General features: G+C 43.7%; 1 protein-coding gene across 1 annotated transcript; it reads left to right on the forward strand.

The window, feature by feature from the left end:
* Positions 1-16,029: 16,029 nt before the first annotated feature.
* ZBTB21 (zinc finger and BTB domain containing 21) lies at positions 16,030-24,209 on the forward strand. The gene has a single exon (XM_058799879.1). The coding sequence runs from the start codon at positions 16,045-16,047 to the stop codon at positions 19,219-19,221; it is 3,177 nt and encodes a 1,058-aa protein (XP_058655862.1). The 5' UTR covers positions 16,030-16,044; the 3' UTR covers positions 19,222-24,209.
* Positions 24,210-26,073: the final 1,864 nt, after the last annotated feature.

Genomic DNA, 26,073 nt, shown 5'->3' on the forward strand with positions numbered 1-26,073 from the left:
TGTGTTTCTTGCTATTTAACAGCTTTCCAGGTTAATATTGCCACCCAGCTTGCCACTGTCTGGCACCATTTATCTGAACCTGTCCAAGCTGCTGCATGTGGGCTCCAAGTGGAAAATATTAACTAGATTGTGCTATTTGCAGAAGAATGAGGCTGACAGCTAAAAAAGCTCAAGACTTGGCACTCAGAAGCAATACCAGAAATTAAGGCAGTTTTACATTATTCTGTATTATAGTTATTTTCCTGGTAAGAAATTTACACCTTCAGGAAGAGTCTTGTCTGTGTGCCTCGTATCACACCAGTAATGGAAATAGAATTTTTTTTTAATGCTTACATTGTGTATCTCACTGTCTGGTTTTCCCTCTGAATGCCGAGAAGTGTCTCTACTTTCATGACAAGATAAGTGACAGGTTTTAACCAGAAAAAGTAAGATTCCTTACTTTACCTGCTAGTATTTGTTATAGGAAGTGTCATCTGAACACATGAGAAGAGATAAATAAAAGTCCAGGCACCCTTTACAGTGCAGGGCTGTCTGCAATGAGAAAATTCTGTGTTTGCATTTTGGCAAGTCATTAAGTTTTGGCAGAATATTTGGAATCAATACAGAGAGTTCCCAGGAACATCTGCATTCAAAGCAATGGGTTCATTCACGTGTGTTATGTGATCCCAGGTAACTGAGCTCCACATCCCAGAAATTCTGAGATAGAAGCTGGTGGCTGAAGGAATGGGTAACAGCCACAGCATTTGCCCCACTGTAAGATTTTCAGGGGCAGAGAGACAGAAGGCAGTTTTTCAGAGATTAACCACCTCCCTCTGAAATATGTCCTTGGCAATAATCAGTTCCAGAGGATTTGGTGAGAAACAAGAGACAAACCCCTGTGGTGCCTGGCGTTTTGCATTTCCACTTTTACAGTGGTTGCAGGAGGAGTTGGAGCTGGAGAAACCCCACTGCCAAGGTGCTCCAGCAGGACACACTCCCAAAGCCACTAAAATACAAAATACAGAACAGATCACTCTGCATGGACAGAAGATTCAAAGAAAATTTACCAAGATGAAAAATGTTAGCAGCTCCATCTAGTCAAGGTTCCCCCATGCAAATGAAGCTGCTGCTTCTGTCCTTATCCTCTCTCCTCCCTCAAAACCAAACTCCTCTCTGCAAAACTCTTTCCCAGCTGCTGATAGAGGAGTGCCTCAGGGTATCTGAGCTACTTCTGGGTTCTCTGCAGGAAAAGAACCTGATGTCATTAGATTTAAATTAATCACACAAGGTCCAAATCTTCATTAAAAAAAACTCTAGGTTGTCTACATATAAAAGCTGAAACTACAGATCTAAAAAAAAGACTATTATCTCCAGGATATGACTTCATTTCAACTATTTTTATATTGAAAATGTTAGTGTCAAAAACACTGAACTATTCAGAGTACACAATTTTGCCCTTCAGTGCAATATTTACACAATGAAAACCAGTAATTCTCATACTTTAAACCAGTGGTTTAGTGTTTTAGCTTTTACATGTTAATTTGCTCACAATGTCCATGTATAATCATCCTTTATTTTCTTTGAAGTTTCTTTATATTCTACATTTTGCAGGGGCTCAGTTTTTAACAAAATTCCAGTGATAAAGTTTGTTGGCAAGTATGATCCAAAGTTAATCTGAGCAGTTATTGGATACTCCAAATGGACAACAAACCTTATACTTAACAAACATGCACCTGGTAATAACAGCTGCAACCACACATAAAGATGAAAAATATATCAAACTAAGCCCCCCATCAAAGCATCTAAAATTAGAAATGTTGGAAAATACATTCATAAACAAGCTGATCTTGAAGAACCAGAACATTCAAATAATTGGGAATGGTACATTTGACAAAATTAACCTACTTAGAGAAAACTTAAAGCCCTTATCATTCTCCAGAATGAATTTCTTCCCTAGATTTTATTAGGATCAAGAAAAATCTGATTTACAGGAATATAAGACAGCCATAAACTTTAATAACATCTTTAAACTTTTTAAACTTCAAAAACAAGTCAATCAGGCTCAATCATGAACTACAACCAGATTATGTCTTTTTGAATCACAGAATCTTGGAGGATTGCATTCAAAATTTTCTCAAATCATGTGTTTGTAAGAATGACGAAATTATAGAATCACAGAACATTAAGGGTTGGAAGATCATCCCTGCCATGGCAGGGACACCTCCCACTGTCCCAGGCTGCTCCAAGCCCCAGTGTCCAGCCTGGCCTTGGCCAGGGATCCAGGGGCAGCCACAGCTGCTCTGGGCACCCTGTGCCAGGGCCTCACCATGCTCAAAGTGAAAAACTTCTTAATATCTAACCTAAATTTCCCCTTTTCCAGTTTGTACCTATTCCCCCCTGTCCTGTCACTCCAGTCCCCCATAGAGAGCTCCTCTCCAGCTTCCTTGCAGGTCTCTTCAGGTTGTGAAAGGTGTTTTGAGGTCTGCACACAGCCTTCTCCAGGATGAACACCCAATTTTCCCAGCCTATCTCTGTAGGGGAGGTGCCCCAGTCCTCTTATCAATTTCGTGGCCTCCTCTGGACTCTCTCCAACAGAATTATACAAGGCACTGCATGGGCTGTGTTCCACTGGCTGCACTTTCACTAGGGAACCTGACAAATTAAAAATGCTGGTAATAAATACCTGCACAGCAACACACACACAAGTGTAAGACCACCTTTCAGCAGGGTAATTTGGGACAGAGATCCTCCACCTTCTTCTTTTGGAGAAGCACACTTCAGAAATTATGCAAAACCAACTAGTTTCTGCTTGGCTGAGAAGTAACTTAGTACACATGAGGGAAAAAAAAAAAATTAAAAAAAGAAGAAGAAAGCTCAGGTTAGCTCCCCAAATGCTCCCCTGGCAGCACAGCCAGCCTCACTGCACAGACTGGTTTATGGGAACAGATGCAAGTGCTTTCCCAGTTGTTTGTTCCCATCACCACAGCAGCCCCCGTGCCAGAGCAGTTGTCTGCACAGCACAGCAGAGCAGGGAACTCTTCCAAAGAGCTTTGCTGGGGTTTTGTGCTGGCTCACAAAGCCACACTCGCATCAGGGCACGAGTCCCTGAGTGAGAAAAATCCCCACTCCTTTCACAAGCAGCTTCCCCAGTTTCCAAAGCTACCAAAAGAGCCAGCAATGACAAAACAAACCCCCAAGATCTGGAGAGGGGAAAAAGGACCCAGACCCAGTAAGGTACATCTCCTTCCCTTACGTGGGTTTTAGCCCATTTGCAACAAAACCTTGGCAAAAAAAAAGGCTTAAATGCATCCCTAAAAACATTCCAGGGATTCTACAGCTGCTTCAGAGTATTTGTGACCTAGGTGGGATATCTGAAAGCACGCTGAAAACATGTATGGGATTAGATGCTAATCTCTAGAGCTGTCCTTAATGAAAAGATAACACGCCAGATTAGCTTTCAATAAAAACAAGAGGAATTTTGTAATTCTTAATTTCTATTTTAATACTTGCATTTTGACAAATAAAGCCCTATTCAGGTATTTAATTAAAGCGGATAATCACGATGAGAAGCCAGCCTAAAGCAATGATAATGGCCATTATAATTTTTTTTCAAATCAGCAGCTAGAAAGGGGTTGAGCCAAAACCCACCGGGATCTGGGCATGTGTGTCCCTGGTGGCAACAGAGGGTGGTGGCCTTTGAGGGACAGTGGGTGGCTTGTGAGTGGGATGGTAGTGGCTTTTGAGAGGTTGGAGGGTGGCTTTTGAGGGGGACAGTGGGTGGTTTTTGAAGGAGTGGCTTTTGAGGGGGACAGCAGTGGCTTTTGAGGGGGACAGTGGGTGGCTTTTGAGGGGGATAGCAGGTGGTTTTTGAGGGGGACAATGGGTGGCTTTTGAGTGGGGCAGGAGTGGCTTTTGAGGGGGACAGTGGGTGGCTTTTGAGGGACATTGGGTGGTTTTTGAGGGGTTCATTGGGTAGTGAATGCGATATTGGGTGACTTGGGGGACTTGGTGACTTTTGATGGGGACAGTGGTGGCTTTTGAGGGGGACAGAAATGTCAGGGGTCGGGGGGTCGCTTGTGAGGGACACAGCGCGTGGCACTAGGCACGGTGCTTCTTCACAGACCACACTGGGCCTTACCCCTACACCCAAAAAACTCCAATAATAATAACAATAATCACCACAATAAAACCTCACGACGAAACAAGTACAAATGTCGGTGAATCGCGCACTAACGCGGCACGCGGGTTCCCCTCACACCCACAGCACGCAGGCGGGGGGGGGCGGTGGGTGCGGATTACCAAAGCGGCACCTCCCGAACCCCTCTGTGCCCCGCCACACGGACCCGTCCCTCCGTGCGTGTGTGTCCCCTCCTTGTGTGTCCCCCGTGTGTGTGTCCCCTCCGTGTGTGTGTGTGTCCCCTCCGTGTGTGTGCGTCCCCCGTGCCGGGCCACCCCCACCCGCGCGGCGGCGGCTGCCTCAGTTTCCCTGCGGCGGGGCGGGCTGAGGGCGGCGGCCGTGGCGCTGCGGGCGGTGCTGCCCGCGCTGGAAGGCGGCCGGCCGGGCGGGCTGTCGGTCGGTCTGTCAGTCGGTCGGTCGGGGGATCCCCGCTCCATTTCCCCGTTTCCCCCCGCCGTCTCCCTCCCCCCCGCCGCGCCGCCCCCTCGCCCCCCGCTCCCCCCCGGCCCGGCCAATCGCGGCGCCGCGCACGTGACGAGCGCTCCCCGCGATGACCTCATCCCTCGGTTGTGGGATGACGTCAAATTCAAGATGGATGGAATCACGGCGGCGGCGGCGGCAGCGCGGGCTGAGCCCTGAGCGGCGGCGCCGAGGGGGGCGAGCAGGGGGGGGCGGCGGACAGGGTGAGTAGCGCCCGCGTGTCGCGCCCGTCCCGGGGGCTGCCCGCGCCGCGCGGGTCTCCCCGCGCACAAATCCGTCTTTTCCTGACGTAACTCTGAGGTGGTTTTTTTTTCCCTTTTTTTTTTTTTTTTTTTTTTCCTCTTTCCTCCTTCCCCCCCCCCCTTCCTCCACCGAGCGGGGATGCGGCTGCCGCGCGCATGCGCCGGTTACGAAACTCTTCCCCCCGTCCTTGGCGGGGCGCGGCGCAGGCGCCCGGAGCGGGCGGGAGCTGCCCGCGGCCGCCGCCGCCACATCGCCCGCCCCGCCCGGGCCCGAGCCCCGAGGGGGAGGCGCGGGGGAAGCGCTCAGGGCGCATGAGCGCGGCCGGCAGCGATGGAAGGAAGGATGGATGGAAGGAAGGCGGGGAGAGGCGGGTCGGGAGCGGAGAGGGGGGAGCGGGAAGAGGCGCGCCGCTCTCCGGCTTCTTGGGGCTGCGGCGCCTCAGGAGCCCGTTACCCGCTGCAGCGGGGCGTGAGGGCCGCGAGGGTCCGGCCGCCGCAGGGCGTGAGGGACCGGTGGTGTGAGGGATAGCAGGCACCGGTGGTGACAAGGAGCGGCCGCCCGAGCGGTGTGAGGGACCAGCGCTTCCCCCTCCTCTGCCGGCGGCGGCTCCGGGCTGTGCCCCCGCTGCCATCCGAGCTCTAGAACGAGAGAGGCGCCGGGAGGGCCGTGACTCGGGGGTGCCGCGGCTCCTCCCCGGGGTGTCTGGAAGGGAGACGCGTTTCATCTCCCCCAGCGAGGTCCCCGCGTGTCAGTGCAGGCAGGTACCGAACCTCGTCAATGTCTGTCAGTCTAGAGAGGGGAGGTGTCCGAGGATGGGGTCCGGTAATGCTGGGACCCGATGCACACACATTCCGCCTCAACATAAGAACTTTGCTGTGCAGTGACAGAGCCCTGCACAGATTGCCCAGAGAGGCTGTGGAGTCTCGCTGGAGCTATTCCAGAGCCGTGTGGACACAATCCTGTGCTGTGTGCTCTGGGATCCTACTGGAGCAGGGAGGTTGGACCTGGTGACCCACTGTGGCCCCTTCCAGCCTGACCATTCTGTGGGTCTCTAAACAAAGCGTGGCTTTGCTACTCCGAGCTGGATTATTCATCAGCAGGATGAAGCATATTTCACAGTCCGGTGGGGAAATCCTCAGTGGTGGGCTGTGCAGAAAGTTGTGGAAGGCGTTTTACCTGCTCACAGCTGTCAGAAAGAATTTTGCTATAATCCTCTGCTGATCTTATGTTCAGATTGGATGAGGCTCGTGTAAATAAACAGAAGAAAAACTTCAAGGAGTTACTGTTAGACAGGAAATAATTGTAGAATGTGTGTGTACTGAGTAAGCCCATCTTAATAATTAAATAGCAATGGCTTTAGTAGCTCTTCCTTTTTTTTGTAGTTGGGACTCCCAGTGGAAGTAAGAGGTAGGTAGGCTGTACATAACTACAGAAGAGATTGTGATGAATTACACAATCACAGAGTAATTGTGAATACACTGACTATCTTGTAGTTAAATTTAAATTAATACTTTATCCTTAGATAAATTAATGTGAAACTAGATTTTTTTTAAAGATGTATTTTTGTACAGGAAGTATTTTTGATATTAAATCAGGTGTAGTCAATGCACACTGCAGGTAAATCTAGTACTGTTTTATGTGTAGGTTTAGTGTTCTGTTCTGACTTTGCTCAAACTGACAAAGTGCTCTGACTAAAATTTTCCACCAGCATTATGCTGATCCTCTTGAGGGGAAGTTTGGAGCAAATTTAAGCAACTGTTTTTATAAACCCTGTTAAGCAAAAAACCCCGAATTATGTGGCCGTCTCTTGGGTGGAGGGGATCAGCATCCCATTCTCTCAGATGTGTGTTTCACCCATATGCTGCAGAGAATATTTTGTTTACCTGTGGAAAATCCACCCATCCTGACTGGATTGTGACCATTTCAGGAGCTGTCATTTACATGTTCTCAGTAGGGGCTTGCAGGGAGGTGTCACAAATGAGAACCTCTGGAGTTTTCACCATTTGTGAGCTCCCCTGATTCTGCTTCAGTGTTCAAGGTACCTTATCCTTTAGAACACCTTAGCATTCTTAGTGAATATAAAGCAGGCAGCAGCTTTTAGGAAGTTCCCAAAGTCCTTTTAGTGCTGTACATTCAGTGATAAACGTGAACTTTTGTGCCTCCTGTTCCCCTGTGTAGGTTCCAAGTGCCAGGGTGATTCTGTGCCACGTCCATCTCACGCTGAGAACCCCCTGGATCAGTACAAGCTGGATATTTCTGACAAATTAACTTTTCTGAACTCATGGGTGTTTTGTGTGTGATGCTGGAGAATATTTGCACACAGAATTAAGTGCTCTGATCATCTGGCTTGGTGACTCTTTACTCAATATTAGTTGACTCTTTACTCAATATTATTGTGGCTTGATCACACTTTACTCAATATTAGTTCCGGGCAGACCAACCTTTGGATTTAAGAGGACTTGGCAGAAAGCCTTGAGCTTTCCTGCTGTATTGAAGCTGTTTTGTTTTGAGCTTCAGGATGTGAAGCAGTTTCTGTTAAAAAACAACCCTCTGGAGCTTTCAGGGTTTTGAAATTTGCTTTATCTGCAAAAGGGTGATAACTGCAGAGTGTGACCGAGTGTGGACTCGCAGGGGAGAGGAAGCTGAGCTGTAATCAGCACAAGGTTTGCTCTGCTCTGGGAGGGGCTGTGCTCTGAGTCACATGCTGCAGTTGCAACAATTTCTGCTCTCATTAAACTTTTGAGCAACTGAGCTCCTTCATTTTGAAATCTGTCTCATGTAATGATCTGAGATCCTCAGAAAGCAACAAAAGTCTTCAGAAGCAGCAAAGTCATGGAGAGACTGCAACATGCCCTGATTTAAAATAGCTGTCCTGTGCAGGGGGGGTTTCCTTCCCAAATATTTGTTGTAGTTTAATATTAGTCTTTGTACTGTAGTGTTTCCATTTTTTTCCTGATAATATTAAAGACATCAGTTCTCTTATATTTTCTTTCAATCAGCAGTGAAATAAAAAGAAATTTGTTGTCTTTTCTTATTGACTGCTTTTTGCTGTTCTGGAACAGTTCAGGCATGTTTTGTGAACAAGGAAAGAAAGTGTTGGGCGAGTCTTCAATATTCCTAAACTCCTTCCATCCCCATCAGTTCATCAATCTTGCTGTCTATCACAAATATAAGTTTTGAAATCCCCTGGTTGATTGTTGAGAGGTTTTTTCTTTGAGGTGCAGTGAAACACCACATCCTCCTTGTGCAAATTCTCTCCATGCGCTCTGTGATAAGAAGACATGAAAAATCCTTTGTCCAAATACTTATTTTTTTAAATGCAACAAAACTTTTCCTTTGTATACAACTAAATTGCATTCTTTGGGGAAAGGAGAAACATTTTTCCCTTTTTTGTCTGGCAGCATTAATCTCCTCATCCAAGGTTGATCCTACCTCAGTACTGAAGAGTGTGAGTAACATTGAGGTTGCCATTCATTCTCACCAGCCTCTGACAAGCTGTGGTTACTGCAGGGAGTTCTGGCTCAGGGCACCGTGAGTGTCCCCTCCACCCCCTCACAGTCTGCTCTGGACACATTTGTGAGTATCTCCAGAGCCCTTCTAAAAAACAGAGTACTTGGGACAGCAAAAGTGCCTCACAAAGCCCCTTTTAATGCCAATTAAGAGCCATGGAAGGAAAAGCAGCAGAGTTACAGTGATTTCTGATCCCTGCCACACTCTGCCATAACCAAAGGGAATTTGTTTACTCTGTACCAAGACATAACTGAGTACAGTCCTTCAGCTGTTGAGGTTAAGGGCCAGATTTCCTGGAATTCCAGTAAAAATATGGCCATCTCAATTCTCATAAATCCTTTTGGGGAGTAAAGATATAAAAATACAGTGCTCTTGTTCATGGAGCTGGATTTTTAAATTAATTTTTTTAACTATATAAGACATTGCCTACCTTCAGTTGCTTGTGGACTGTAATAAACTGAAAATCTCCCACATGCTATTCATGGGATTGTAAATCTCTTAAGGTAAAACTCAGCTAAAATTGCTGTTGTCTTTCCTGAGTCATCTTCCCAGTATCTTGGCCAGAATCAGTGATGGCTGAATGACATTTCTTTGGATCCATTCAGTGGGAGGATGATACCTGCATTCCTTGAATCATAAATGTCTCACTGGGAATTTTTTAGGCTCAGCATTTTTTTTAATATATTCTGCAATCTTTTATATTCTGCATTTTCAGATTAAATGTATGACTTTTCCCCCTCATGTCTCATTTCCTTAAAGAAACCTTAGTGTAAACACTATTCTGTTGATAGAAAAGTACCTTACAGGGATGTGTGGCTTCTCTTCCCATCCAAAATACACTGTGCCTGTAAAAAGCACCATTATAGTCATAGAAATATGACCACAATTAGGGTTTGTCATGTTTATTACACTAGCAAAATTAAAAGTTGTATGTTGATAACTTTTTAATGTGAATTAGGCCAGTTAATGTGTCTCATCTGGTAAAGCAGATGATTGAATATTACTCCATTTGATAAGTATATCTCATCATTGCAAATAAAACAATAAAATCAATGTGTAGAAATAGTACAAGTGAACACATTTGGTCTGCAATTCTTCAAATTTCATGCATCTCTTTGCAAAAATGACAAATATTTCTGGAGATGAGATTACTGTAGGTGTTTAAATCTGATGGCCATCAAGCCTTTCAGACTTGTCCCATCAGAGACTTTATTTGCAACATTACAAAGCAAACGTTGCTTTGTATTTTGCGTTACAAAACAAACATTTCAAGGGAATGAAAGATGAAGAACTCCTAGGGAAAGCTGTTTTTAACTTTTTAATATTTTGTTTTAGTTTACAGCAATTTGGAGGCTGAGTTACGCACCTTTTAGTCGAGTCACGGAGGCCAGGACAAATAACAAATTGTGTTTGATGTGACTGAATCTTCACTAAATGTTTCAGGAAGAGCTTTGAGAGCTCCCAGGCAGCATTTCCGTGCCCTGTCCCTTCCATCCTGTCGCTGGCTGCTCCTCGCAGGAGCCATCCCTCCTCAGACTGCTCCAGGATGAAATTGCACCCTGAGCTGCTGCTGGGTTGTAAACAAGAATGGCAATGACAAGAGGAGCTTTGTGCGCTGACATTCTGTAGTTTGCCGCACGTCAGGGGGAGCTATTTTAAGTGTCAGAACGTGCAACTGAGGCTGTGATCTGAATGTGAAAAGTAGCCTCTCATTTCTGAGTCACTTTCATGTCTGTGTCAGGTTAGCTGCTAATTATCTGTCTAGAGCTAGGGCAAAATAGACTGCAGAATATTCAAACTGAAAGGAGGTTCAGATTAGATATTAGAAGAAAATTCTTTACTGTGAGGGTGGTGAGGCACTGACACAGATTGATTGCCTCATCTCTGGAAGTGTTCAAGGCCAGGTTGGATGGGGCTCTGAGGAGCCTGGTCTGTGCCCGTGGCAGGGGGTTGGATGATCCTTAAGGTCCCTTCCCAAACCATTCTGTAAATCTGTGATTATAAAATTTCTTCTTTTTCTCTCTCTAAATTTCTGCTTTTATATGTGTGGAGGATAAATAGGTAGAAACTAGTCCATCAATTTCACACACTGGCAAGCATGTTATTAATCTGATTTTATGCCTGTCTTCGTGCCAGTGAGTCTCTCTGTGCTGCTGACCTATTGGAAATGAGAAACGTTTGTCTTCATGGAGAGTTCACAGTGCTGTCTGCAGGGGAAAACAGCCTCAGCAGTGAGATCTCATTTCATTACATCCAGCAAGACAGAACCCCCAAACATGCAGCAAGAGATTATTGAAGTATTTAGGTAGAAAAATACTCTAGAAATGCAAACAATATTGCTGTGTGGGTTTGCAGCTTTTACCTACAGATTTTGGGGGTGTATAGGGAGATGTGCAAATCTCTATGTGCTGTGGAAGAGTATCTGTGTTGCAAAGGCTGTTGATGGGAGAAGAGACATTTTATAAATTGTTGTCAAATTCAAATCATAAAATCCAGCAGAGAGTCCTTGAGTAGAAGCTTAAGCAGTGGAGGTTCCTTTTTCATCTGGACTTGTGACAGACGAGTAAGGGACCTTTCTACTCTTCTGGTGTCTAAAACAGCACCAGAATTGTCAGAGCCATCAGATCCTCAGCAAAGCACTCAAATGAATGCAACATTCTGCATTTTGCAGGGGATGCTGCAGGAAGTCACTTGTACTTTTGGGCTGAGTCTTATAATCCACATGTCTTTGCTTTCTTTAGTGGATTTGTCCCTTCCGTGCTTCTTGTGTGTTTTCCCTGTTTAAACCTGTTCAGTGTCTGTCTCTTCTGTGTGTTTCCTCCTCCATCCTTGTATTCTTTGCTTCCCCCTGCACTTCTTGCAGCCCTGGCACCTCCTTGCTGCAATGTTGCATCTCAGGGAGGGTTTCAGAACATCCTCTTTCCCCTTCCCCTCAGCACACTGTTAATGGAGCTTCACTGACAGGGATTTCCTTATGGTGGAAGTCAGAAAGCATCATCAACATCTCTTCGTTGCTCATGTATTTGAGGGTGCAGCTTCCACTGGAACCCCACATAAATATCTGCCTGATTCTGTCTGGGATGTTCCAGCTGTAAAGTTGGTGGCTCTGTTGTTTCTAAAGGTGACATTTCAGATGGAGGAAGCTGATGGAACAAAGAATGGGCAGGTGCCTGGCTCCTCTTGCTGGAACCCTGGTGCTCATTTGACCTCTCAGTGAGCTGATTAAGCTGCCTATCCTAGAAAATAGCAAACAGATGTAAAATTCTGGAATTATTTTATTTATTTTTGTTCCCTGCCTAATTTTAAGGAGTTGAATTAACTTACTGGGAGATCAAATAAGCAGAGCTGGTGAAAGGAAGGGGAGAGAAGCACAGGGCTGGGAGAAGATGTGAGAGTAAGGAACAGAGGAAAGGAAGGGGAGCTGCCACTTCGAAGGGAGGTTGCTGTTGAAGATCCATAAACTCTTGGGCCTAAGATTAAGCTTTTTCACCCTTCCCTTGTGAAGAGCTCTCCTGAGATTTCTTTTATTTTACAAAAGTTATTTTGAAATAGTGGAGGCATCTTTTTCTGTCCTTGTTCAAAGTATAAAATAAAAACAATGTTATACCAAATGGCACTTAGGCTTTTGAAATCTAGTTTTCTGAGATCAGTGGAGGGCTGTTGAAGGAGGGAATTAGAGGCTGGAGCATCTCTTTTACAGGGAATTGAAATCTAGTTTTCTGAGATCAGTGGAGGGCTGTTGAAGGAGGGAATTAGAGGCTGGAGCGTCTCTTTTACAGGGAAAGGCTCAGGGAGCTGGGCCTGTTCAACCTGGAGAAGGTATGACTGAGAGGGCACCTCATTAATATATATAAATATCTAAAGGGGCAGTGGCAGGAGGTGGGCAGGCTCTGCTCTGTGGTGCCCAGAAACAGGACAAGAGGGAATGGGCAGAACTGATGCCCAGGAAGTTCCACCTGAACATGAGGAAGAACTTCTTCCCTGTGCAGTGACAGAACTGGGACAGATTGCCCAGAGAGGCTGTGGAGTCTCCCTCCCCCTCTGGAGCTATTCCAGAACCATCTGCACACAATCCTGTGCTGTGTGCTCTGGGATCCTGCTGGAGCAGGGGGTTGGACCTGGTGACCCCCTGTGCTCCCTTCCAGCCTGACCCATCTGTGATTCTGTGAAGGCTGACACTAAAATCTCTTCTTGGCTTCACAAAGGTTCCTGCTGCACTGGCCCATCCTGGGTCAGGAGTCTGAGTTTAGTCACTGCTCCTCCTGAGGACCAGCAGCTGCTGTGGCATGAGGCAGCTGCCACCACCCTGTGGGACATTTCCTGATGTGCTCCTGCTGTTTCCATGATGTCACCTGAACATCATGGAACAAAAGAAGAAAGCTTTGTTTCCAGTCAGTAGTGAAGGTGGCTGGAAAAAAAAGGGTTAGAGAGAATAAAAGCAGATTATCTGGAGGAAAGATCTGAGGTAGCTAATCACAAAACAATCTACAGGTGAGCAGTAGGAGTACTCAAACACCTGGAACCAAATCTGGTGTTTCAGGAGACTGCCAGAGTTGTGTATCTACGCAAGCTTGTGTGGGGCTCAGCACAGGCAGCCAGGCACTGGCTTTGGGGACCCAGTTCTTGTCTCCTGTGGCTGTTCCTACTGCTGCCTCTTCAGTTATGCCAATGCAGTAGTTCCTGATGTGGTTCACTATAAAAATCAACCAGCATTTGAAAAGAAATAATGTTGGGTGTTTATTTATTGTCTGTTCTGCTACGTCATATGGGCCTGCAAATATTTGTACTGGCACAGCTGAAGGAGGAGTGACCTGCAGTGTGCAGGTAAGGTGAACACAAGAGAGCAGGGATGACTTGGATCAACTTTGTTATTGAAAATTATTCCTGTACTACAATTTTAACACATTGACTCGGGTATTCTTTGGGTTGATTTTTTTTTCTACTTCTAAATATTTCAGGCTTTCACATGATCTGGGTAAATGTCTTAAAATGGCTCTGTGAAACAGTTCTGGTGGTTTTGTGCTATTGTTTGTTTAATTTCTGCCTGTTGTGTCTAAAGGCTATTAAGCTGAAAGTCAAGCCCTTGAATTAGGAAATACCAGGATTAAAGTTGCCTTTGGAGGATTGATTTGGTCCTTTGCCATTTGTGTGCGTTGCAGCCTTGGTTACTGTTAAAGTGACAGAGTTAAATTGCACCCTGAGTGACTGCAGGGATGTTTGTGTCTGCGGTGTTTCATGGGATGAATTGAAGTTGTTGTAGGAATGAAGAAGGAAACTGTGGCCAGCAGGATGGGTGACTGCTGGATTCTGCTTTAGTCCTGCAGATTTTACACCACTCTCTACTGGTTACACTGCACTGCTGGGTTATGTGGGCAGAGGGACACATAGTAATTACATGGTGTTTACTCTGCCAGTTTGAAAAACACAAGGGCAAAGCAGATTAAAATGAAAGATCTTAAAATATTTCAAAACATTTGACTAATACTCTGTTTCCACTGTGTCCTTGAAGTGTGGGTTGTGCAGCAGCTTCTCTTGGGTGTCTCATCACCACAGTTAAAGTTTCCTAAGCTCTGTTATCTGTTACCTCCATTTACCTTCTGCAGCTTGCATCCCAGAGGAATCACTTGAGTTTGCAAATTCACTTTCTTCCAGGTGAAGGGAAAGATGTTCTCCTGGAGCACTTAAAACTCTGTAATTGTTAATGGGTGATCAGACCATGAAACTGGACTGGGGCCAGCCACACTCTGCCACTTTAAATTGCAGTGGCATCCACAAAGGAGGAGGGCAATGAACCACCATCCTCACACCCCCACCTCCATCCTCCCAGTGTTCTTCAGTAAAACATAGAAAGCAAAGCAAACCAGATTGCTTTCTCAATTTGAGATTGACTGCACTGCTTTTTATAGATGGAGGTGTGGGGGAATTATTCATTATAGCTATCGAAGGTGAATTAAGGATAAATTAGTGTTTATGAAATGACACTGCAAGGCACTGAAATACAAAGTAAAGACTGATCTGGTGAGGAAGCAGCATTCTGGTTGTGCTGTTGCCATGTCACTATGAACTCATTTGGTACTTTTAGGTACTTTTAGCTCAGTCCTTGATATGATCAGTGCCCTGAGACACTGCATGCAGCATCCTTGATGTCATTTCTCAATAATACCAATTCAGACTTTGATCACTTATACTGATTAGTTTTAAGATTTACCATCCTCATTTGTTAACCATGGGGTTGTAGCTTCTCAGTACTGTTTTGTTATTTTGATAAACTTTACAGTTCTGCTTGTAAGCTGGTGAACAGAGAAATCTTTTTGTTGTAGTTGCATATATCATGTACAAATGAAACTAAAAAGTAGTTTCTCAAATCAGCTGTAAAAGTAAGAGAATTGCTTTTAATAGATCCTGATTTGTTTTACAACCACCATGGAGGTAGTGTAGAGAGTGTCCATGAAAAAAATAAGAGAATTTAATATTGTTGATTTCTCTATGTGTGTTCTTGTGCACAGATACATAAATTACAGCTCCTGCCACTGAATTAATTTGTTTAACTTAAAACCTGGTTATCTTCTTTTGTTAAGCTCTCATCAGGAGCAGTATAGTGAGTTATCAAGACATATCCAGTATGGAATGGGCTGTGTTTTGAAGCACATGGATCATGGAGATTTCTGCACTGCAGCTTAATTTGTCCTTATTGTACTCTTGGATGCAGCCAAGGGTAACTGTTCCTCAGATATATGGGTTGTGGGCATAAAGTGCTCTAATGCTAATGAATGAAAAGGGGATTTCAGTTCTCTGATTGCTTTTCATCCTGAGCAAAGCAATGCAGGGGTACTTCAGTGAAAACTGACATTTCCCAGAAACCAGATCCTGGTTTTCGAAAATCCCATTTCCCAGAATCCAGTGCAGTTTGAAGTGGCACATACAGTTAGAAGTAGATATTAACAGCACTTATTAAGCATAAGTAAACCTGATGAATTCAGATTACAGACAATAATGCTGTTTCCTTCTCCCTTCCCAGTATTAATGCCCTTTCCATCATCCTATTAAAAGTGACAACAAACCCCCCTAAATTTGTGTAGTCAGCAGGAGGCTGTCAGGGTTGCTTAGCCTCAGAAAGGTGAATTGCTATCACTAAGCTTTATATACCTGATCCAAGAGTCCAGAGTTTATCAATCCAGTTGTCAAGATAGATCTTTATAAAGCTGAAGCAGAGAAAGAGATGATCAAGAGTGAAATGCTTGAACTGTTCCTCCCTGTAAGAGAGGTGTATTACATGAAGAGAACACAGCCCATCCATTCATCCATCCATCCATCCATCCATCCATCCATCCATCCATCCATCCATCCATCCATTCATCCATCCATCCCTCCCCCAGTTAGTTAGGTGCAATATCCTTGGTGTAAGATTAGCAATTAAAAGGATTTTTGAAAGTGGGCAGATAAGCTGGTTCTTCCCATGGCTGTGCTTTTTTGGAGCTAACAGTGGTGTTTCATTCCCAAGCCTTTCCTCCACACAAGCTGTTTCTTCAATCACGGTTTGGTGGTGGTTTAGCCAGTTTATAAAGCACAGGAGATGTGTTTACTTTGTCTCTAACAGTTCATATAAGGCAACCTACAGCTTGTTGTTGTTGTTCTTTTCCAGGGACACCAGAATCATGGAGGGGCTCTTGCATTACATAAATCCAGCACATGCCATTTCCCTGCTGAGCACCCTGAACGAGGAGCGTCTCAAGGGACAGCTGTGTGACGTTGTGCTGATTGTAGGAGACCAGAAATTCCGAGCTCATAAGAATGTTCTGGCTGCCAGCAGTGAATATTTCCAGACTCTGTTCACAAATAAGGAGAATGAGTCTCAGTCAGTGTTTCAGCTTGACTTTTGTGAGCCAGATGCTTTTGATAATGTGTTGAACTACATTTATTCTTCATCCTTGTTCATTGAGAAAGGCAGCCTCGCAGCTGTGCAAGAACTGGGCTACAGCCTTGGAATATCTTTTCTTACAAACATTGTTTCCAAGAGTCCTCAAGCTCCTTTTCCTTCTTGTCCTATGAAAAAAATACTCTACCAAGATGAAGATGAAAGTAGTTCTCAGAAGAGAAGTGTCATTGTCTGTCAGAACAGAATTGAAGCACAAGCAAAAAGCATAAATCAAACACAGCACGACTTAAGCCATACTCCTAAACCTTCACCCTCTGTGGCTGTCAAAGCTGGCAGCAGACCACAGGTAACAAAACCAACTGAAACCCTTCACAACTTATCACTGACTGAAAGGAGGTGGCTGAAAGAAGGCCCTGTGAGCTATACAAAGGTTCATGAAACTTCTGGAACTGTGGAGGATCAGAGCAGAGGTGCTTTAGTGAAAAGGAACATGGTGCTGCCTCAGATGTCTTTGGCAGAGAAAGAGATGGCAAGCGGCGAGCCAGGAAGCAGCGCTCAGCTTCTGAGAGGAAAAGTTGCAGAGATGTCATTGAAAAGACCACGTCCACCGGTCTTGTCTCTGCGTGGGGCAGCGGAATCCACGTTTCTGTTGCGAGAGGCAGGAAAAGGAAATGGTCAAGGGGAAGACAGGAATTTGCTCTACTACTCCAAGTTAGGGCTGGTAATCCCATCTAGTGGGTCTGGCCCAGAAAACCAAAGTATTGACAGAAGTGGGCCCCTTGTAAAAAGTCTCCTTCGAAGGTCACTGTCCATGGATAGCCAGGTTCCTATTTACTCACCTTCTGTTGACCTAAAACCTGCACATGTATCCTCGTGCTCCTCACCAGGAACTAACGATTCCCAGAAGACATTTAATGTTGCATCCCAAAAGTCATCCTCAAAAGAGTCATCGGAGAAGTCGGCCTTGGATGAGAAGCCACAGGTAATACACCCACATCGCCTTAGGTCTTTCAGTGCCTCTCAGACAACGGATCGGGAGGTGGCTTCCCCTCTCTCGGAGGTGAGGATCAAAACTGAGCCCAGCAGTCCCCTCTCAGATCCCGCTGACATCATCCGAGTCACGGTGGGTGATGCTGCAGCATCGGCAAACAAAGACTTTGCTTTTAAAACTGAGGATGATCGTAAGGAACCAAGCAGACTTCCAGCCAAAAGGAGGTTCCAGGATGATAGGAGGCCACCATTCAAGAAGCTGAAGGCGGATGAGCAGGGTTCTCCTGGCTCAGAAGAGAACTTTGAGGAAGGCTCGAGCCCCACGCACCTTGATGCCGATTTCCCTGATTCTGATGTCAGCAAAGATGAATACAGTGAGATGGAAGAAGCAAGACCAAATAAAAAATTTAAATGTAAACACTGCCTTAAAATTTTCAGATCAACAGCAGGTCTTCATCGCCATGTTAACATGTATCACAATCCAGAGAAGCCCTATGCTTGTGATATCTGCCACAAGAGATTCCACACCAATTTCAAAGTGTGGACGCACTGCCAGACCCAGCATGGAATCGTGAAGAATCCCTCACCAGCTTCCAGTTCACACACCCTTTTGGATGAAAAATTCCAAAGAAAACTGATCGATATAGTGAGGGAGAGAGAAATCAAAAAAGCTCTGATTGTGAAACTGAGACGTGGCAAGCAGAGCTTTCAGGGCCAGTCGGCTTCCCAAGCACAACAAGTCATCAAAAGGAATTTAAGGTCAAGAACCAAAGGAGCCTATATTTGTACCTACTGTGGGAAAGCTTATCGTTTCCTCTCCCAGTTCAAACAGCACATAAAAATGCACCCTGGGGAGAAGCCCATTGGAGGGAATAAGGCTCCTAAGCAGAAAGATCACATCCATATTGAAAACCCAGTGGAAAACAAGGAGGTTTATCATTGCCGTCTCTGCAATGCCAAGCTCTCCTCACTGATTGAACAGGGAAACCACGAGCGACTCTGTAGGAACGCCACTGTCTGTCCTTACTGCAGCCTTAGGTTTTCTTCTCCAGAGCTGAAGCACGAGCATGAGAGCAAGTGTGAGTACAAGAAGCTGACTTGCCTTGAGTGCATGCGCACCTTCAAATCATCCTTCAGCATCTGGCGCCATCAGGTTGAAGTTCACAATCAGAACACAATGGCTCCATCAGAGAACTTCTCTTTGCCCCTCATGGATCACAATGGAGAGGTGACCAGTTCCTCACGGCTGCCTCCGCAGTCGGAATCCAATAAAATGAACAATTTTGTTGCTGCAAAGGAGGACGGCGTGTTCAGCGATTCGTCAGAACAAATCAATTTTGATTCTGAAGACTCTTCATGCCTGCCTGAAGACTTAAGTGTTTCCAAGCAGTTTAAAATCCAGATCAAAGAAGAGCCTGCAGATGACATAGAGGACGAGATCACCGAAACGAGCAGGGAACCCAAGGACGTAGTCTCCAAGAAAGATCCCAGTTTGTGGCCCTGTGAGAAGTGTGGGAAGATTTTCACCTTGCGCAAGCAGCTGGAGCGGCACCAGGAGCTCCTGTGCTCGGTGAAGCCCTTCATCTGCCACGTGTGCAACAAGGCCTTCCGAACCAATTTCCGCCTCTGGAGCCACTTCCAGTCTCACATGTCCCAGGCTGCAGAGGAGTCCACGAATAAAGAGCCTGAGATATGTCCACCAGCTAACTCCCCATCACCCCCACCCTTACCCCCACCCCCTCCTCTGCCCAAAATCCAGCCTCTGGAGCCCGACAGCCCCACGGGCCTGCCGGAGAGCTCGGGTACTACTGAGAAGCTGTTCGTGCCGCAGGAGTCGGACACGCTCTTCTACCACGCGCCGCCGCTCTCGGCCATCACCTTCAAGAGACAGTACATGTGCAAACTCTGCCACAGGACTTTCAAAACAGCTTTCAGCCTCTGGAGCCACGAACAGACACACAATTAGCTTTAAGAGAAGCCTTGCAGAGCTGGTTTGGGGGGGCTGTGTTGAGGATCTCAGAGGCCTGCTACATGGACTACGAATTTGGGAGGATCAAAAGGATGGTGATGATGATGGAAAATCTGGAATTTGTGATGCTGCTTGGATTTGAAGATTAGGGAAAATTATAACTTGGTTAGTAGGTAGAAAGCAGAGTAATTTAAAATATTGTGGTCTGGGATCTAATAGTAAGAGAATAAATTTTATTTTATTTCATTTGACACTGAAATACAATTGCATCTGGATTGTATGCATGGATCTTCATCCCGTGATGTTGGTGTGTGCGTGTGTATTATATATAAAGTTACATATTAAATGAAAGAGAAACAACAATTTGGATTCTAACTGTGAGTGTGAAGGTTCTACTTATAGTAGTGAAATACTGTAACCAACATTATAATGTGTTTTTCCAAAAGAAACCCACACACACAAGCTCCATGTAAGTGGTTGCCACGCACTGGCAGTTTGGGAGGAAGTGGATGGAGTGTCTTGCTGTATTGACTTAGGTCTTAGAAACCTTTAGCAATAACAAATAAACCTCAAGTTTGAGTAATCTTGATGTTATTGGATACGAATGTTTGCTATTTTAAGGGAACATAGAATTGTTTTGTTGTTGTATGGAACTTGTGCAAATTAAAATAGAATCTAAAGTCAGCAATATTATTAAGATTTTATATAAGAAGTAGCAGCAAGCCTGCTTTCAGCCATTTAATTATAACTTTCTAAGGAAAATTGAGAGAGGGGGTACTTTGCTTTATATAATGTCCCAAAGACTAATTTCCTACAGATACTTGGGTAGCTGAAGTCATTGTGTAACAGCCATCATAATGCAAATGGTACTGTTTATAACATGAACTGAGGTTGAATGGATATCAGACAAGTTTCATAGTTTTGTTTCCACTATTTGTACAACTGTTTGTAATTTTAACTACAAAGGAATGTATAAATATTAAATCATCAAGCGAGAGCTCGTTAAGGGACAGAAGATGAGTTGTGTTTCTAAACACAAGTAATAAGCTCAGCCATGAAGTACAAAGATATGTTTTAACAAAACCTAAAAATGTAAATATTTATATAAACACCTGTATAAATGAAGAAGTATGTATTTGAAATTTGTATTAAGCGTACATATCCAGCTCAAAGCAGAGGAGAAAATCACACTACAATCACTGCATTTTATGGATACAATGCATATAGAGTAGTTCTTTCTGCTGCTTTACTCATATGTGACTGTGTTGCAATTTTCCAATTTGTTGAAAATTGTGGTAATAATGGGCTGCAGATATTCTGTGTGCTTCCATTATTTTACCTCAAATGGCAACTGGAGCATTTAGTGTAAGCAGGATCACACATATTTACCAGGAGCTATAGTAAGGGTCCAATTTTTTCTATAAGTCAAGGAAATATTTACCCAGAAGTAGGAGGTGAACCAACAGTGAGAAATTTATTTTGCTAGAATTTTAACTTAGTGGAGGGGTGGTGGGTTGGAGTGAACATAAATGATGCAAACTGTGTTTATGATCCTGACCAACGTTCCCCCTGCAGGGCTGGGAGAAGGGGGGTGTAATTCCAGCCTGCTGAGTCAGAGCCCAGTCTGTGTCCACTGAAACCAGCAGGAGTTTGGTCACCATTTCAGGGGGAGCAGGAGTGAGGCTTGAATTCCCTGTGTAACCATGTGTGTTGTTTCAGTATCCCAAGTTCAAAAGCTAAAATTGCAAGCTGATGCTGAGATTCAGCAAAATCAAGCACAAGTGTAACTCCTAAGAATCTGAGGATGGGCACCCTTAGGCACACACCAGATTTTTCTCAGTGAAAGCCAAGTGTGCCACCATTTTTTTTTTCCCAACAAATATTTAACTATTTTTCCTGTAAGTGAAGTTTGAAAGAATCAGCTCAGGATGGACCCCTGATTTTTTTCAGCTACCAAAAAAATTGCAGTTTTAGTTTCAAGCCTCTTCTGTATCGTTTTTCGTATGATCTAAAATTGCTACTAGACACCTCTGAAAGTAACATGTTGTTCCTTTTTGTCCTCTTTCAGGCAAACTGTGGCTGAGTTTGATTAGGCTAATTTGCTTGAGTATCAGTTAAACTCTTTCAGTGGCATTGCAGTTGAAACAAGGTACTTGCTTAATAGTGACATTTTCAGTTACTTTTTTATTCCACCTAATAAAACCATAAATTTCTTTCTTACCAGAAACTATTTCAGAATAAAATGGTTATTGCACTTAAACCTGGTTTTAAAAATCAGAAAAACAAAAAGCCTTGCTAAGTACCCTTTATATATGTTTTAAAAAATCTGTGTGTATAAAATATGAACGTGTTTTTGTAGAATGGTTCCTAAGTTTTCCCCTGTGATTCTTCTGCACAACAGCCTGAAAGTTGAGCTACAGCCTTTTAAAATTCAGTGTGCTTTCTGAAGGAAGGTGGCAACCAGCTCAGCTGGGTCACAGCCACCTCACTTCCAGCTGGGATTCTGCTCTGTGCTATGGTGATAAATTCTACACACTTTAAATCAAAACCTTGTGCAACATCTTTGAAGAAACCCTAACCTTTTCCTAGTGTACTAGGTATTATAAAGAATCCATAAAATTTTTTTGGTCTAAGTAGCCTCCTAAGTTTTTCTTCAGTTGCTTTGGTTTTGAGGGGGTTTTTAAAGTTTTGTTTCCCACTTTGAGCGTGTTCTGTGTGATTATTATTATTTTATTTTTTTTTAAATTTGGTTCCTGTTGTTTAGTAAAGGAATTCAGGATCTCTAAAATTTAAATATGAGATGTTTCTATAGCAGTTCTGGTTTTCTATTAGCTTTTATACAGTATCTTAAAAAGCCCTTGATAGAAGTGTTTATTTTGGAGGATATGGAATAAATATGCTTCCACTTATATAACTTTAATATATGTCTTAAAATTTAAATTATGGGAAAAAATGTTAGTTGCTTGTTTATAAATAAAGGTCTTTTGAAGAGTGTCTAGTTTGGCCACAGCCAAAATAAATGGCAAATTTATTGATGCAAAAGCCTGTTTTCATCATATTTTGTTTAATTTTATAGCTGTGTATTGAAGTGACAAAAAGTTAGAGGTCTTGTTAAATATAAAAAAGTGGTTTGCTTTTTTTTCTAAAATTTGTGACAGGAAAGTGCAGATGTTTTAATATATAGATTAGAATCTATAATTCTGTCCTTTTTTTGCTATTTTTATAACCTATCAGATAAATCTCAGAGAACTATCCTGCTTCAGTGGGAGTGGAAACTAGTGTTGCATTTCAGGGGAGCAGTGTTGAGCCATGAAATGTATTTTGGTTTGGGACTTTTTTTTCCTTTCAGGCACTGTGTTGGCAAAGCCTCTAAGCCTATCTTAAGTCCATTAAGATCAGTCTTATTTTGTTGTTTTTTTTTTTCTTAAATTGTTCTGTGCAAGTTCTTTGCTGAATTGGGACCATGACCAACCTTGAAAGAGAGCAATGGCAGCAAAACCCAGGAGCCAGTGACAGAGCTGTCTCTGGTTTTGGGTTCTTGGTGAGGCAGAGTGAAACACCCTGGCAGGTGATGGAGGAGGTAACCTGGTGAATGGGGTGAGCCCAGAGTTGGTCTGGGCTGTTCCAAAAATGAGATGCTGCATTATCTGTGACCCCAAGCAGCTCTAAGAGGCAAGGCAGGAACATCCAGCAGGTTTTGTTGCCTGATTTTCATTTTCCCCAAGCTGGACACGTGGGTTTGCTCCAGAGCTCTGCGTGCTCTCTGTTGCTATTCCAAGCTTCCAGTGTTAAACTGAGTTCCTCCCATGGGATAAGGACAGACTATGCCTAATTTCTTGGCTCTGACAGTGAGGCTGCAAATATCTGGCATGAGCCTGTAATCTGGCATGTGCCTATGCTGTTCAATAAAATTGTTTACATTTTCCTACCAGATTTAGGTAAAAATCAAAACAAGCTTAGGGGGTTGGTTTTTGTTGGAGTTTTTTTTTTTTATCTGTTTGTTTTGGTTGGGGGTTTTTTTAGTGTTGCTGTTATTGAATCAGTGTTAAAATATTTTTTTCTGTTGTTGCTGAACACAGCCTGATAGTATTTTTAATGTTATTGATTCTTGTTTATTTAAAATGACTTGTGAAAAAACTGTACTGTAACTGCTCTAAGAAAAGGGACACTATCAAGAGAAAGGCTGGATACAAAAGATGAACATACCTGTATTGGAAATACTTTAATAAATAATATTGAAGAATTTAAAAACAAATTGATTCATAACACTTGAGCTGCTTGGGCTTGAAAAACCTATTTTGGGCAGCCTCAGTTGTTGTGAGGATGTCTGAAAAATGTAACTGAATTCTGTGGGTTGAGCTGATTTTTCATGTTGCTTTTCCTCTCACTATTCCAGAATAAAGGACTCAATCCTTTTTTTTCCTTTTCCAGACTCTCAGTCACTATCTTTTAAAGACACAAGCTTCCCACTATTGCAGCAGCAGCTTTAATTCAGATAAGTACAGAAAAATCAGAACAAACCCTCTTTTTCAGCATTAAGTGCAAAATACACATAAAGTGCATATTGTAAGGCTTATTCTTGACAGTGTCCCTTTTTAAAAAGCAGGAAAATGGGATCACTTTAAGTGCTTGGGTACAGGGGAATAGTTTCCTACTAGAAATTGGAATTATCCAATATATTTTCTAGAGAGTTTTCGGGTTAGTTACACAAAATCACTTGTCATTTTAAAGGATTATAGAAGTAAGACAAGCAACTCTGGGTTTATAATCCTGTATACCTTATACATTCTATATCTGTTCAATACACCAGGATGGGTTTTTACTTTTTTTAGGACTGAGACTTAATAGCTTAAGGCAATTTTTTTCTTTAATGTAATGTAAATCCATTGCTGCTTTGTACAACTTTTTCTACTGTGTGTTTTCTTTACTTAGATCTTGACTAAGAAATGTTGACGTCCAATAAACTTACACTTTGTTTCTTTTGAGTCACTGTGTCTTCTACTGGAATCTCTTGGCAGAGGGTGTTGTTATTGTACAAACCATTGTGTCTGCAGGGTAGGAAGTGAGTTTGTCAGAGAGCATCTTCTGTTCTGTTTGTTGGATGTAAGTGCTACTTGTACATTGCTAAAATAATGGGGAGTTGTTTGTTTTAGTAAATGCCTCACTGAAGCTTTTACTGGAAAATACAGGAAAACCAACTGCTCCAGACAATCCCTTAAAAACTTGAGCACAGCCCAAATCCTGCTTCATGTGCAATCAGTGATTTGTGGGAGGAAGTGTCTCCATCTAAAACTGGACTGAACCAGATGTTTGAGAGGACACAGCAATGTTTCTGGTTTTACAGCACTCTCATCCAAAGCAGTTTTGCTGCATAAATGTCCCTCTTCAAAACCCTGTGTGGGGTTCACAGGGGTCCCAGGATGAGGGAAGAGACGAGGACCTGACTCCATGTTTCAGAAGGCTGATTTATTATTTTATGATATATATTATATTAACATGATATATTAAAACTATACTAAAAGAATAGAAGAAAGGATTTCATCAGAAGGCTAGCAAGCAAGAAGAAGAAAGGAATGACAACAAAAGCTTGTGTCTGAAAGTCCAAGACAGCTGGACTGTGATTGGCCATTAATTAAAAAAAACCACATGAGACCAATCACAGATCCACATGCATTCCACAGCAGCAGATAATCAATGTTTACATTTTGTTTCTGAGGCCTCTCAGCTTCTCAGGAGAAAAAGTCCTAAGGAAAGGATTTTTCAGAAAATATGGCTACAAAACCCTCTGTGTGGGAATGTAGCAGGTGGATTTCCATAAAACAGAGAATGAGCTTTTTATCTTTTGGGAATGGGGTTTACTCAGTTCCTGTCTTCACACTAGGTGTGACCTGTCTTTGAGAACACTTAGGCCAGTTTTCTCAACTTCTTGGACTCCACATTTGCTGTCTTTTGCAGTTTTTTCCACATTTTTGCCTTGTGCAGTGTGGATGGACCCACAGACCAGTTTCACCCACATTTAACAGAGGAGACAAGGTCTCAAGAATTAATGTCCCACGAGTTTTGTGCAAATCCTTGCCTGGGTGTGGAGGAATGGTGTCAGTGGGACACCACAAATCCAGTGGGAAGGGTAAGGTTTGCACAGAGGATGTGCTGAGCACTCACCTGCACTTTTTACCCCAGCACTTGTCACTGTGTGTGTGCAGTGACCTCTGAGGACAGGACAGTGGCTCAGGTGGAACACAGGGCAGAGCTGCAGGACCAGCTGCTCTGCCAAACATTTGGATCAGGGGTTAAAAGGGCACTCTGAGCTCAGGAGGATTTGGGCCTCTCCTTGAGAATGGGGACAAAGGGCTCGTGGTCTGTCCCTCTGTGGGGTATCCCTGCCCCTCACAGCTTGGGGGAGCTGTGACAAAGGCAAAGAGAGGGTAGAGAGCTGCTCTCTGACCCACTCAGTCTTAAATCCCCAAAGATGTGGCTCTCTCATTCTCCTTTTAGATCAGAACAACTCCACTCTTCCTGCATCCAGGTAACATTGACACACACTCCTCTCCATCACTGTTTCAGCACAGACTGACCTCTGCTAGGATGGTTCACAGAAAATGCTCCAGAGAACAAAAAGCCTGTGTTTGACATAAAACTCAAGAAACAAATCAAAATTATTAAAAGTGACTGATAATGCCATGAGCATTGCACCTGTTCTTGTTGTTATTTTTGCTCTAATTCCAGCTGTCCCCTTCTAAGACAGTTGGTGTGCAAACAGATCCAGCAATGTTTACTTTTCCATTCATAGGATACTTCCATCCATCATTCAATATACAAACACAGGAGCATCCTTACTATTAGACCAAC

Source organism: Ammospiza caudacuta, chromosome 2 (assembly GCF_027887145.1).
Source record: "Ammospiza caudacuta isolate bAmmCau1 chromosome 2, bAmmCau1.pri, whole genome shotgun sequence".
In the NCBI taxonomy this organism is placed as follows: domain Eukaryota; kingdom Metazoa; phylum Chordata; class Aves; order Passeriformes; family Passerellidae; genus Ammospiza; species Ammospiza caudacuta.

Bases quoted from the DNA above. Each gene is read 5' to 3' on its own strand.
- ZBTB21 (XM_058799879.1), top strand. From the start codon at position 16,045: ATGGAGGGGCTCTTGCATTACATAAATCCAGCACATGCCATTTCCCTG.